The sequence below is a fragment of the Xenopus laevis genome, chromosome 9_10L (genome assembly GCF_017654675.1).
Source record: "Xenopus laevis strain J_2021 chromosome 9_10L, Xenopus_laevis_v10.1, whole genome shotgun sequence".
NCBI lineage: Eukaryota > Metazoa > Chordata > Amphibia > Anura > Pipidae > Xenopus > Xenopus laevis.
This window is the reverse complement of record NC_054387.1, coordinates 106,524,933-106,538,461: the sequence shown is the minus strand read 5'-3', so window position 1 is coordinate 106,538,461 and position 13,529 is coordinate 106,524,933. Positions and strand designations below refer to the sequence as shown.

Here is a 13,529-nt window from a genome sequence, read left to right as displayed (position 1 = left end):
TATTACCAAATGAGTGGAGCAGCTCATACAGTATAAGGATATCTTTACTATATGTAGCTGGTTTAAACCACAGTTAGCCTAGGCTTTAAAACAATGGCAAACAAGGACAATTATAAATTGCATGCAAAGCATATGGACTCAGACTCAAACTCAGAATCACATATAAAAAAAAACAAAAAAAAAACAGTATTTTCAGGACCCAGGAATTAAATCTGAAAAATCTGTACTTTAACCACTAAAGCCCAAATGAGTCACTGAATGCAGAATTACTGCCACTTTGCAGCTGAGAATGTCTCATAATCTGACTGCTTTATCTAGCAGAACATACACAGCTTTATCATTTCTACGTCAGTCTGGAACTCTAGCAGATTTTACTTTGATACAGAAACACAGGAAAAAATACTAAGTGGGAGGAAAGAGCTGAGCGACTTCTAGGTCTTGCCGTCCAAAATAGAACCCATTAAGGGGACTTCATCCGACTTCCTGCAGCGTCCTTTGTCCGATCCCTTCTAGCAAGGCACCAACACAAAAGCACTGACTTACAGGAGAATTAGACCGACAAAGGACTGCACTAAATTAAACAATAAACAGGCATACACGATTACAGTTCTCCATAAATGAGTTCCTTTAGTTCAGCTGGTGCCCATACTGTATCCAGAGTGCCATTGCTAAATGACCAGTATCCACTTACAAGCAAAAGCCCCAGTTTCTGTGGCAGCACAAGCATATATATATATATATATATATATATAGATATATAAGATGTTTATTGTGTGGTCGTCAAATGGGTCTTTCTTCATCCAAGCTGACCAACCCAAGTTTCTTCATTGACAAAATAAGTCAATGGGAGAGGTACAGTGACTAATTTGAAGATGTTACTAAAAAAACAAATATCTAAAACTTAAACTAATATTACCGTCCCGTAAACTCGAATTGTATCTCCGAAAAAAACCTCAAATGTCAGGAACACTAAGGGGGTTATTTACTAAGCTCTGAATATCCATAATTCCCCGAAAATTAAAAAATTTGTGATTTTCTGTGCTATAATAGGCTTTTAAAAAAATCAAAAAATTTTCGGAATTTATTCAACCCCCAAGGCTAAAAAGCATAAAAAGCATGGCATAAAAGTTGCATAAACGTCAATGGGAACAGTCCCACTGATTTTTGCTTGTGTCGGGGGTTTCGGGCAATTTCACAATGTTTTTGGAACTTTTGGGTGAAAACTCCGAAAAATTCTGAGTTTTCGGGGAAAATTCACGAAAAGATAGCGATAATCTACGCTTTTCCCGCAAAGGTAATTTTTGGGAAAATGTAATAATAAATAAGCGGTACAAACCCGTGCGGGGTAGATCGGAGTTTGTAGCAGCCGATATTGAGATGAATTCGGACTTTGATAAATAACCCCCCTAATGTTAGGACATTCCAGTTTTTTTTTGGAGATTCAATTCGAGTTGGTAATATTAGTTTGAGTTTTAGATATTTGTTTTTTTTTTTTTTTATTAAATAACCCCCCCCAATCGAGTATATTCAAATTTATTAGAGTTAAAAAAAAATCGAAATTCGGCTTTTGATAAATGTGCCTCTTACAGTGGTTGTTCAGCTTCCAAACACTTTTTTCAATTCAGTTGTTTTTAGATTGTTCCCCAGAAATAAAGACTTTTTCCAATTACCGTACTTTTCATTATTTATTTTTTACTGTTTTTCCAAAAAGTTTAAAGTTGAATGTCCCTGTCTCTGGTGTTTCAGTCTGGCAGCTCAGTAATTCAGGTGCAGACTCTGAACTGTTACAATTTTACATTTAGTTGATACATTTCACAGCAGCATCTCTGGAGTATTAGTAACTATTGTTTCAGTTCTAACAGCTGACTTTAATGAAACCCTGCTCAGCAGGGACAAAGATAAGAAATGGATCAACTAAATGTATCAATTTAGAACAGTTTACAGGGTCGGCGACCCCCCCTCCCAGAGTTGCTTCAGAAGGTGAAAAAAGACACTTGACACTTCAGTATTAGAACGGTCACATATAGACTATAGAAAGTCATTGGGAAAAGTCATTATTTCTGGTGATCTATCTGACAACAAATAGTTGTTTGAAGGTGAATCATCCCTTTAATATATGATACTATTCATATTTGTCAAAGAAACGATACACATATCCAGAGAAAAGATCCGCACTCACTGGATTTATGAAGTCCAGGAAACACAAATATATATATTGTACACTTGTGCAGACCCGGGTTGTTAATCAGATCTATCAGGTCAGAGCAATTACTTCTCTGAATAGAACACCTACTAAACAAACAGCTCAGTTTTCTTTGTTTCACTGCCTACACATATTTTATCCAGGTAAAGCTGGCCACAGACGCAAAGATCCGATCGTAGGAATCAACGTACGATTGGACTTCCGCATCTCCTGACCCGCCACTAACCATTCCGATCAAATAAAGTACAAAAGAACAGATCAGCTGATGTTCTGCCCATGACAGCAATCGTACGTTTATGTCCGACCAAAGCTGGTGACAGTCTCCCTCTAAAAATCGTACCATCGGCAATATATGCAGAGATATTATCGGCAGCCGACAGAAATCTTTTAACCTGTCCGATCGACCAAACGACCAATCTCCACCGGACGAAAAATGTCGGGACTCTCCACACACGGTCTGAAAATCGTACGAATCCTCGATTCGTATGATCAGATCTTTGCGTCTATGGCCAGCTTAACTCTGATACAGAGAGCCAGTGCTAAGAACACAGCTAGACTGTCTTCTCTGGGATGTGGGAGAGTTTAAACTTTCTACCCTTATCTGCTTAAATAGGTGACCTTTAAAATGTAAGCTCTTGTGAGCAGGTCCATACAATCCTCCCTCATACTGCAGCTGTTCTTTGTTAATTTTGTATAACCCCTGGCATAATAATGTTTTATGTGCTTTCTATGGATGATTATTGCTCGAACATGTGTTTGTTTGACTAGCCAGTGCACCCACGTATAGTTTCAGCTTTAATCTCAGGAGGGATATCAAAATACAAGTGTCTTGTCTTAACTTTGTTCACAAAACTTTTGACTCAAGCTTCTGTATTGGGTTCTTTCATGTACACACCCCTAATGATCTGCCGCCCACCACCATAAGTGCATAACCCTGTAACAAACCCAGGCTTCCGACACTGTATGTCCATAGCAGTTACTAAACTCAGTTCTGTAATCCATAGACAACTTAATTTTGTGAAGCCCAATTGACCGAGGAAAATTGGGATCTATAGGATCTGCCTTTCACTTACAATGAGAAGAGGAAGCTTCAATACTCTCTGCCTCAAAGCTTCTTATTTAGTGCATAGTCTGTATGTATAGATGAGTATAATCAGCATTAAAAAGTATTTTTGAATTTGTTTAAAGAAACAAGAATGTTGCCTTTAAACCTACAATGATTGTTCTATTGCTGCCAGAAGGATCTGCAAAGCACTGGATGTTCATCCCAGCATTTTACCAGTTTTTATTTAAGCCTCAGGTGGAGAATGTTGGCTGTGTGACAGAGCCGGCTGTCCAACTCTGAATCAGGGCGGCCACTCATTCCAGCAACTCAATGCCAGTCTGTTTTCTCTCTGGACACGGCACAGGGAACTTGTGTACTTGGTAGCAAGGGTAGGGAAAAAAAAAAAAAAAAAAAAGACTCCCTGTGCCAAAAAATGCTGCATTCATTCACCAATTATTAGAGCTTGTTAGCACTCTCAATCATTTGTTAAATGCAGTTATTTGTGCACAGAATGTTTTTGTTTAAAAAAACAATACAAAAAAAAATATAATACATTTTCAGTCTTTCTTCAAGGCCATAATAATGTTTGTTTAAAAGGCAATGGCACAAGGGTCAATATCAAGCTATTTGTTGCCCGGGCAATTAGTACCTCTGTGGGAAGGGAAGAAAATGCTCATAGTTGCCACCCATTCAAGTGTAGGGCACCTCCATGGGTGCATTTGCTTGTCAGCCATTCTTGTTCAACAATTAAACCAGTTGGCATTTTCTGAGTAACAATCAGCAAGCAATCAAGTGCACTCACCATTGCATACAACTGTCTTTCAAGACAAAAGGAGTGAGTGGGAAGGATTTAAATCATTTTGTTCCCTGCCCACAGACCTAAAAATTGCCCGGGGACAAAATTGTTGTTTGCAATTGCCCATAAAATCAGGTGACATTAGATGAGCCAAGAAGGCTCAAAAATGTGCAGTTGCTTGGATACAGTTCCATTGGTATCAGTGTGAACTTAAGATATAACGTACAGAAAGTAACATGTGCCATAACCCTAAGATTACTTTGGCTGGTAAGAAGAGGCAGAAAAGCATATAGGTGCTACAAAACATCGTACTATAGCCAGGTAAAAACAATGGCTGTTGGAATCACTGTTACATACATAAGAGTAGAGCACAAGCATACTAGGGGTCATTTACTTACCCTGGGATTCAAGTGCAGGAGCGCTAAGGGGCACAAGGTTGCTAGCTTATGCAGCGCCAGATCAAAAATCAGTGCATAGGGCAGCGTCATCAAACTTAAAGGAGAAGGAATACTATTTTAGACTTGGGGTGCCAAAAGCTAGGCACCCCAAGTGATTACTTTTACTTACCTGACACTCCGGGCCGGTGCTCCTATCAGCAGAAAAACGCACCAGCCCGGGGTTATTCCAGCAAGCACCGTAGAGCGATCCTCTTCTTCGGGTCTTCTCGTGGCTGTGCATGCGCAGTAGAGTGAAAAGCCGAACTTTAACGAAAAAGCCAGCTATTTCACTCTACTTCGCATGGTAAATTTGAAAACTGAAGATGCAGGAAGAGGATTGTTCCGTGGTGCTTGCTAGGAGAACCCCGGGCCAGTGCGGTTTTCTCCTGATAGGAGCACCAGCTTGGAGTGTCAGGTAAGTAAATACAATTACTTGGGGGCGCCTAACTTTTGGCACCCTCATGTGTAAAATGGTATGCCTACATGCTATCCTGCCTGCCCCTCTTAGATTCACAAGGCCTCTAAGACCTCTGTGCTCCTTTTCGGAGACTTAGGGCCTTCCTTCACATGCCCCACACAGTATGCAAAGTGTAAGGAAAGGACCAATTGTGGCCTTTTTCGCACTTTGGGTTTAAATACAATGAAGTGATTAAACAACAAGTAACATGCAGACAAAGCAAAACCAGAGAGAATGAGGGTTCCTTACATGAGATCTGGGCGGTGCTTATGTAATATGGCACAAAATGCTAATCCATCGCGGAATGAGGTGGTCATATTAGTGATGCTGACGTCGCGATATCCATCACACTGCTGCTTACACCACTGCTGGAGAGCTTTAATGGCCGCCATCCTGCTGAGAGGAAAGAAACAAAGAGCCAATTTACATGAATGTTTTTAAGGCTGCTGTAACTGCTGAAGCTAAAAACTTGATCACAATAAAAATTTGGGCGGTTGGCTATTTGATTTTTTTTTTCTCTTGGAAATTCTAATGGGTGGAGACAGCATGGAACGGAATGTTGGGGTTCAAGAAAATTACCACAAACCTTCAAATATCATTTTTTTTTTAATCTAACGCCACCAAGTTTAATCCATTTGAAGACGGTAATACACTTGGGGGTGCAAATATTTTAAGCACCCCCTTGTGTATTAAATTGCTGCTTTCCCTCAACCAGTGCTCACGGGATCTTCCCGACCTATCTTTCCTATATTTCCCAAGGCTCCTTTGCTGCTTCTTCAGACTTGGGAGCCTTGGGAAATACAGGAAGGATAGGTTTCAGAAAAAAAATAGGGATGCACCGAATCCACTATTTTGGATTCGGCTGAACCCCTGAATCCTTCACGAAAGATTCGGCCGAATAGCAAACCGAATCCGAATGCTAATTTGCATATGCAAATTAGGAGTGGGAAGGGGGAAACATTTTTTACTTCCTTGTTTTGTGACAAAAAGTAATGTGATTTCCCTCCCTGCCCCTAATTTGCATATGCAAATTAGGATTCAGATTCGAGTACAGCCGGCAGAAGGATTCGGCCGAATCCAAATCCTGCTGCAAAAGGCTGAATCCCAAACTGAATCCTGGATTCGGTGCATCCCTAGAAAAAAATAATCTAAATTTCTTATTATTATCATCCAATATAATTACTTTAATCTCAAAAGCTCATTCCTTTATACACACCCGACCACGACGGTCACCACAATAACAAAAAAAACAAACCACTTCCTCAAGCCAGTACTCATGTGGCTTTGATGGTTCACAAATGGGATTTTAACACTGTTCCACCAATGGCAAAATGAATGCCATGAAACATAATACTATGAGTTAATGGCATTTGCAAAGCAGCCTGACACCAAACTTCTGGCAGAAAGACAAATAAAACAGCTAGGGCTATAATCACTTTTACACTGCACCTGCTTTCTGGATTAAGACTGTACCAGGAAATGTAATGAAATCCATGGAAATGCTGAATACTGATAGGAGAATGTACTGAGCAAATGATACTCGATGAGTTCTAAGAGGTCTGCCTGATGATTTTCCTATCCCATATCTCTTCAGGGGCAGGCCCTGTGCCACATCACTAAAGACAGAATGAGGATGATCTGATAATTAGCCGAATTATATTGACATTTACCTATCACACAAAGGGTCCGGGCACACGGACAGATTCGGGGAGATTAGTCGCCAAGCACAAATCTCCTCTTCTTTGCGGCGACTAATCTCCCCGATCTGCCTTCCGCCGGCTAAAATGTACATCGCCTGGGGACAGGTAAACGGATCGATTTGTTTTCCGAAGTCGCCCATAATTGCCTCACGAGGAAACTTCGGGCGACTTCGGAAAATGAATCGCTCCATGTGTCTGCCCCCAGGCGATTTACATTTTACCCGGCAGAAGGAAGATCAGGGAGATAAATCGCTGTGAAGAAGAGGAGATTTGTTGCTGGTCGACTAATCTCTCCGAATCTGCCGTGTGGCCAGACCCTAAATGGGTCGTTTTTGACCCATTCATTTATAATTCATCACAGCAGTCTGGAAGGATGCTATAGCAATTAGCAGAACTATACGGTAGTGCAATGAGCATGTCAATGTGCACAAATTTTGCTCCCATTTTAGCATAACTGCACTTGCATCTGCAATGTTGGATTGGGCCAGCGAGATACTGGGAAAAAAACCTGGTGGGCCCCAGCCTTCATGGGCCCCGCAAGCCAGGCCCACTCCCCTTCCCGACCCCAATCATGACGTGAAGTTGAGGAGGATGGCAAACAGTATAGATGGGGGGGTGGAGGGCAAACGCCAGGAGGAGGGCCCCAATCCGACACTGTGCAGCTGCATTCAGAACAGAGGCTTTGCATGAATACAACCTAGGTTGTATTAATGTTTAAAGGGGTTGTCCCCTGTTAAATTAACTTTTAGTATGAATTTGAGTATGAGTATTCTGATATTCTGAGACAATTTGCAATTGGTTTTCATTTTTTATTATCTATGGTTTTTTTAGTTAATTAGCTTTTTATTCAGCAGCTCTCCAGTTTCTAATTTCAGCAATCTGATTGCTAGGGTCCAAATTATCCTAGCAACCATGAACTGATTTGAATAAGAGCCTGGAATATGAATAGGAGAGGCCTGAATAGAAAGATGAGTAATAAAAAGTAGCAATAAGAATAACTCTGTAGTCTTACAAAGCATTTGTTTTTAGATAGGGTCAGTGACCCCCATTTGAAAGCTGGAATGAGTCAGAAGACAAATAATTAAAAAACTATAAAAAAATAAATAAATAAAATAATGTAAGCCAATTGAAAAGCTGGTTAGCATATTAAAAGTTAAGTTAAAGGTGAACCACCCCTTTCAAGGAGAAGGAAAGTCGTCTTGCACTTGGGGGTGCCAAATGTTAGGCACCCCCAAAATGATTGTATTGACTTACCTGAAACCCCGGGCAGTGTTATCCAGAATGCTCGGGAACTCGGGTATTCTGAATAAGGGAACTTTCCAGAATTTGGATCTCAACATCTTAATCATGTAAACATTAAATAAACCCAATACGCTGGTTTTGCCTCCAATAAGGATTCATCTTAGTTGGCATGAAGTACAAGCTACTGTTTTATTACTAGAGTTATTTTTTAAAATTTTGAATTACATTCAGAGTTTACTGGATAATGGGTTTCCGCATAAGGGATCCCATACCTGTATATCAATAATGTCCGTGCTTTATATATGTGCATATAAAATGTATAGCTATCCAGGCACCAAATAACCTGTTATAGCTGTAGCTGCAAGTACGTGACATCTCTATCTACACACCGACATTGCTTTTACTTTCTCTTTGCAAAATTACCATTTCACTCCCTATGTCAGGCCTGCTTTACTGTAAGTCAGGGACATACCAACCAGGGCAGTGTCATTTAATGGCAACAGCTGAAAATCCCACAAAGGTGCCATTCCATGGAATGGTAAAGATAGGTCCATTCTCAGGGTCGCCATTGCTCAAGGCCTATTCCATTTATTTATTACAAGTATGGGATCCATTATCTGGAAACCCATTATCCAGAAAGCTCTGAATTACGACAAGGCCATCTCCCGTAGACTGCATTTTCTCCAAATAATCCACATTTCTAAAATTGATTTCCCTTTTCTCTTCATATTAATAATAATAAAACAGTACCTTGTACTTGATCCCAACTAAGATATAATTAATCCTTATTGGAAGCGAAACCAGACTATTGGGTTTAATTAATGTTTACATGATTTTCTAGTAGACTTAAGGTATGAAGATCCAAATTACAGAAAGATCCCTTATCTGGAAAACCCCAGGTCCCGAGTATTCGGGATAACAGGTTCCATACATGTAATACATTCTGATGCAAAACAAGAATAGTTTAACTCTGCAATATTCCGCTTTCCCAAGTGTCATGTACTGGAGTACGGAGGCCTTTAGGGTAGGGACACACTGGGCGATTTGGAGAGTTTTAGTGGCCTGGCGACTAATCGCCGCGACTTTTCTCCCCGAATGCCTCCCCTCGCTCTGCGCCTGGCTAAAATGAAAAATCGCCTGCGCTAATCACACGCGGCGATTCGTTTTCCGAAGTCGCCCGAAGTTTCCTCGTGAGGCAACTTCGGGCGATTTCGGAAAACGAATCGCCGCGTGTGATTAGCGCAGGCGATTTTTCATTTTAGCCAGGCGCAGAGCGAGGGGAGGCATTCGGGGAGAAAAGTCGCGGCGATTAGTCGCCAGGCGACTAAAACTCCCCAAATCGCCCAGTGTGTCCCTACCCTTATAGATGTTGTATAACTATAACTCTTGACAGACAGAAGCTCAGATCAGTGTATGGATTAAAGGATACCAGTTAAAAAAAAAAACATCTTCTTTTACAGCTGTCAATATGCCATCTTGTGTAAAGTACAATGGTAATTGGCATAGGTTTTTTTTTGAGAAAGAGTGTGACTCTGTGATGTCACACTGGGGAATGTATTTCCTGCTGGGGGGGGGGAAGGCTTTTCATTTACACCTGGAGGAATTTTAAAGGAAATGTGATGCCCCGGGAACATTCGGTTAGTGTATTCACCGCACACATCTACTGTGCAGTTCAGCTAGTACATTAGACCTACACCAATTGATTCCAGATTACAATGTAGTTGGAGGTCGCTGACCCCAACAGCCAAGAAATAATTGCTCTTTGAGATGCCAGTTAATGTTACTTGTCTCACTAATCAGGCCCTCTCTCCCATTTATCCCCAAAGCTCTCATTCAAGCCACTTTTTGGTTGCTAAGGTAAATAGCACCCTGGCAACCGGACATCTGCTGACATTGCAACTGGAGAGCAGCTGAAACATAAGCTAAATAATTCACTTGGAGTAAATTTAAAGTGAAAGTGAAGCCACTGAAAGGGATGGGCAGGTTTATCGGTGTAACTGGCCAGCAGGACACACAGAACTACAAGTACAGGGATCATAGAAAAGAGTGACAGTCAGACGTGTCCAATCCTCATGCTTCAAGGAACGTCTGAACAGTAAACTCTCAGTGTGCTGAAAGGACTGCTGGGAATTGTAGTTCAGTAACCCTAGAGTACAGTAGGCAAATATATTCCATGGTGAGTTACATTACCTGCTCGCTGATTCTCACAACTACCAAACAGGCAGTATTTCTCCCCCAAAAAACTCTCTATATGAAGTTCTTCATCTGTCCCGAGTCCCGCAGTGTTACGGTTCCGTTCCCCCGGCAGCCGGAGCGATAAGCAGCTTCCTTACGCGACTACTAAACACTGACTGAGCTACTATTCCAGCAACTAGGGGCGGAGGGACGGGCGGGGAATGGGCGTGGTTTCAGTTGCTTCGGGTATAGAAGTGTGGGCGTGGATTAGATCAGGGGGCGGAGATCTCTGGTAAGTGTCATTCTGCGAGACGGGATGGGGGCGTGGGCGAGGAACAAAAATGAGTTATTATAAATTAGAAGTCTCCAAAAGTTCACATAACCAACTAATCCATGAAAAAATTTATATATATATATATATATATATATATATATATATATATATATATATATATATATATATATATATATATATATATATATATATATATGCACTTATGGGCAGGGGCACACAAAACTATTGGGAGAGATTAGTAGCCCAGCGACAGGGCAACTAATCTCCCGGAACTGCCTCCCCGCCGGCTAGAATCGCCGGCTGGGTTGGAACACGGAGTACTTCGTTTTCCAAAGTCGGCCGACATTTCCTAGTGAGGCAACTTCGGGCAACTTTGGAAAACGAAGTGAAAACGAAGGAGGCAGTTCGGGGAGATTAGTCTCCTCGAAGAAGAGAAGATTTCTGAATCTGAGCGTGTCTCTGCACTGAGGCGACTTCAGGCGACTTCGGAAACTGAAGCGCATCGATTGCCATCCCGCCGGTGCTTTACATTCTAGCCGGCTGGAGGCAGTTTAGGGAGATTAGTCGCCCCCGAACAAGAGGAGATTTGTCCTTGGGCAACTAATCCCACCGAATCTGAGCGTGTGTTGCCTGAGACAAGTTCAGACAAGTTCGGAAAAATGAAGCGCATTGATCGCCATCCCGCCTGCGATTTACATTCTAGCCGGCAGGAAGCAGTTTGGGGAGATTAGTCGCCCCCTTTGTCGCTGGGCAACTAATCTCCCTGAATCTGAGCATGTGTGTCTATGCCCTGAGGAAACTTCAGGCTACTTCGGAAAAACGAATTGCATCGATCGACATCCCGCTGGCATTTACATTCTAGCCGGCAGGAGGCAGTTCGGGTATATTAGTCGCCCCGAAAAAGAGGAGATTTGTCGATGGGTGACCGACTAATCTCCCTGATTCTGAGCGTGCGTCTCTGCACTGAGGCAACTTCAGACGACTTCGGAAGCGCATCAATTCCCATCCTGCCAGCGATTTACATTCTTGCCGACAGGAGGCAGTTCGGGGAGATTAGTCGCCCCCGAACAAGAGGAGATTTGTCGCTGGGCAACTAATCTCCCCGAATCTGATCATGTGTCTCTGCCCTGAGACAACTTCAGGCGACTTCGGAAAAACTAAGCGAAGCGATCGACATCCCGCCGGAATTTACATTCTAGCCGGCAGGAGGCAGTTCGGGGATATTAGTCTCCCATGAAAAAGAGGATATTTGTCGATGAGTGACCGACTAATCTCCCCGAATCTGAGCGTGCGTCTCTGCACTGAGGCAACTTCAGGCAATTTCAGAAAACGAAGCGAATCTATTCCCATCCTGCCAGCGATTTACATTCTTGCCGACAGGAGGCAGTTCGGGGAGATTAGTCGCCCCCAAACAAGAGGAGATTTGTCGCTGAGCAACTAATCTCCCCGAATCTGAGCGTGTATCTCTGCCCTGAGGCAACTTCAGACGACTTCAGAAAAACTAATCACATCGATCGACATCCCGCCGGCATTTACATTCTAGCCAGCAGGAGACAGTTTGGGGATATTAATCGCCCCGAAAAAAAAAAATTGTCGTTGGACAACTAATCCCCCCCCCTAATCTGAGCGTGTGTTGCCTGAGGCAACTTCAGACGACTTCAGAAAAACGAAGCGCATCGATCGACATCCCGCTGGCATTTACATTCTAGCCAGCAGGAGGCACTTTGGGGATATTAGTCGCCCCGAAAAAGAGATTTGTCGCTGGGCGACCGACTAATCACCCCGAATCTGAGCGTGTGTCTCTGCACTGAGGCAACTTCAGGCGACTTCTGAAAACGAAGCGCATCAATTCCCATCCTGCCAGCGATTTACATTCTAGCCGGCAGGAGGCAGTTCTGGGTGATTAGTCGCCCTGAAAAAGAGGAGATTTGTCTCTGGGCGATTTATAATCTCCCCGAATCTGAGCGTGTGTCTCTGCCCTTAGGCAACTTCGGGCAACTTTGGAAAACAAAGCGCTCCGAGTCCCATCCCGCCGGCAGTGAGGCAGTTAGGGGAGATTAGTCGCCCCGAAGAAGAGGCAATTTGTCTCTGGGCGACTAATCTCCCCCAATAGCTTTGTGTGCCCCTGCCCTTAGGGGTGGTGAGTTGTTGCTTATACAGAAAAACTATGCTTGGGGCATCTCCAGCTTGTTGTGACGCCCCCATTAATTCATCCTACATTCTACAACATGTCCCCAAGCTCAGGACAGGGAGCGATGTCCTCAATGCTCCCCATAAAACCCACTTACTGGGGCAGAGCACAGTTACACCCGGACCCCTGACACTCAGAGGAGCCCCCACATATAAAGGCTGGAGTAGTCGGCTATATGGTGTTTACTTACACACAAGAGCAGAGATACCATACCTGGCGCAACAGTTGTTATTAAACAACACCTACATACAGCCCTTGATCTGACTGAAAATCACACCGACCCATTGGATATCTGGTTGATTTTCAGATAGATTTTGGTCAGGGTGGGCCCAATGGCTTCCAACATGGTCCAGAAGGACTGAGTCAGCAGCTTTTATCAGCCAATGAATGGCTCATTTTATGATGAGGTAAGTAAGATGCTGGACAACTGGCTACAGGATCGGGTACAGAGGGTGGTTGTTAATGGGACATTCTCTACTTGGAGTAAGGTTCTTAGTGGGGTCCCCCAGGGCTCAGTATTGTGCCCACTTTTATTTATCTTGTTCATTAATGACATAGGGGAGGGTGTTGTAAGTAATGTATCAGTGTTTGCAGATGACACAAAACTATCCAGCCCAATTAATTCCATCCAGGATGTGGCATCCTTGCAACACGATCTTGACAAACTGGCAATCTGGGCAGCAAATGAGATTCAATGTTGATAAATGTAAAGTCATGCACCTGGGATGTAAAATATCCACTTATACCCTTAATGGGACTGCACTAGGCAAATCCATTTTGGAAAAGGACCTTGGAGTCCTTGTAGATGATAAACTTGGCTGTAGCAAGCAATGCCAGTCAGCAGCATCAAGGGCAAATAAGGTCTTGAGCTGTATTAAAAGGGGCATAGAGTCACTGGAGGAGGGGGTCATTCTTCTACTGTATAGAGCACTGGTAAGGCCCCATTTAAAATATGGCGTACAGTTTTGGTCTCCATCACTCAAACAGG

At 42.8% G+C, this 13,529-nt stretch overlaps 1 protein-coding gene across 3 annotated transcripts in view; it reads right to left on the bottom strand.

Moving 5' to 3' along the window:
- Positions 1-13,529, bottom strand: part of micall2.L (MICAL-like 2 L homeolog) — a 68,046-nt gene that overhangs the window by 40,071 nt on the left and 14,446 nt on the right. The window contains exons 1-2 of one of the 3 annotated variants that reach the window (XM_018234338.2): positions 10,071-10,243; positions 5,188-5,331 (exon numbers count right to left, since the gene is read on the bottom strand). In XM_018234338.2, coding sequence (XP_018089827.1) covers positions 5,188-5,330 — 143 coding nt within the window. In that variant the 5' untranslated portion in view covers position 5,331; positions 10,071-10,243. 3 annotated transcript variants of the gene reach the window in all.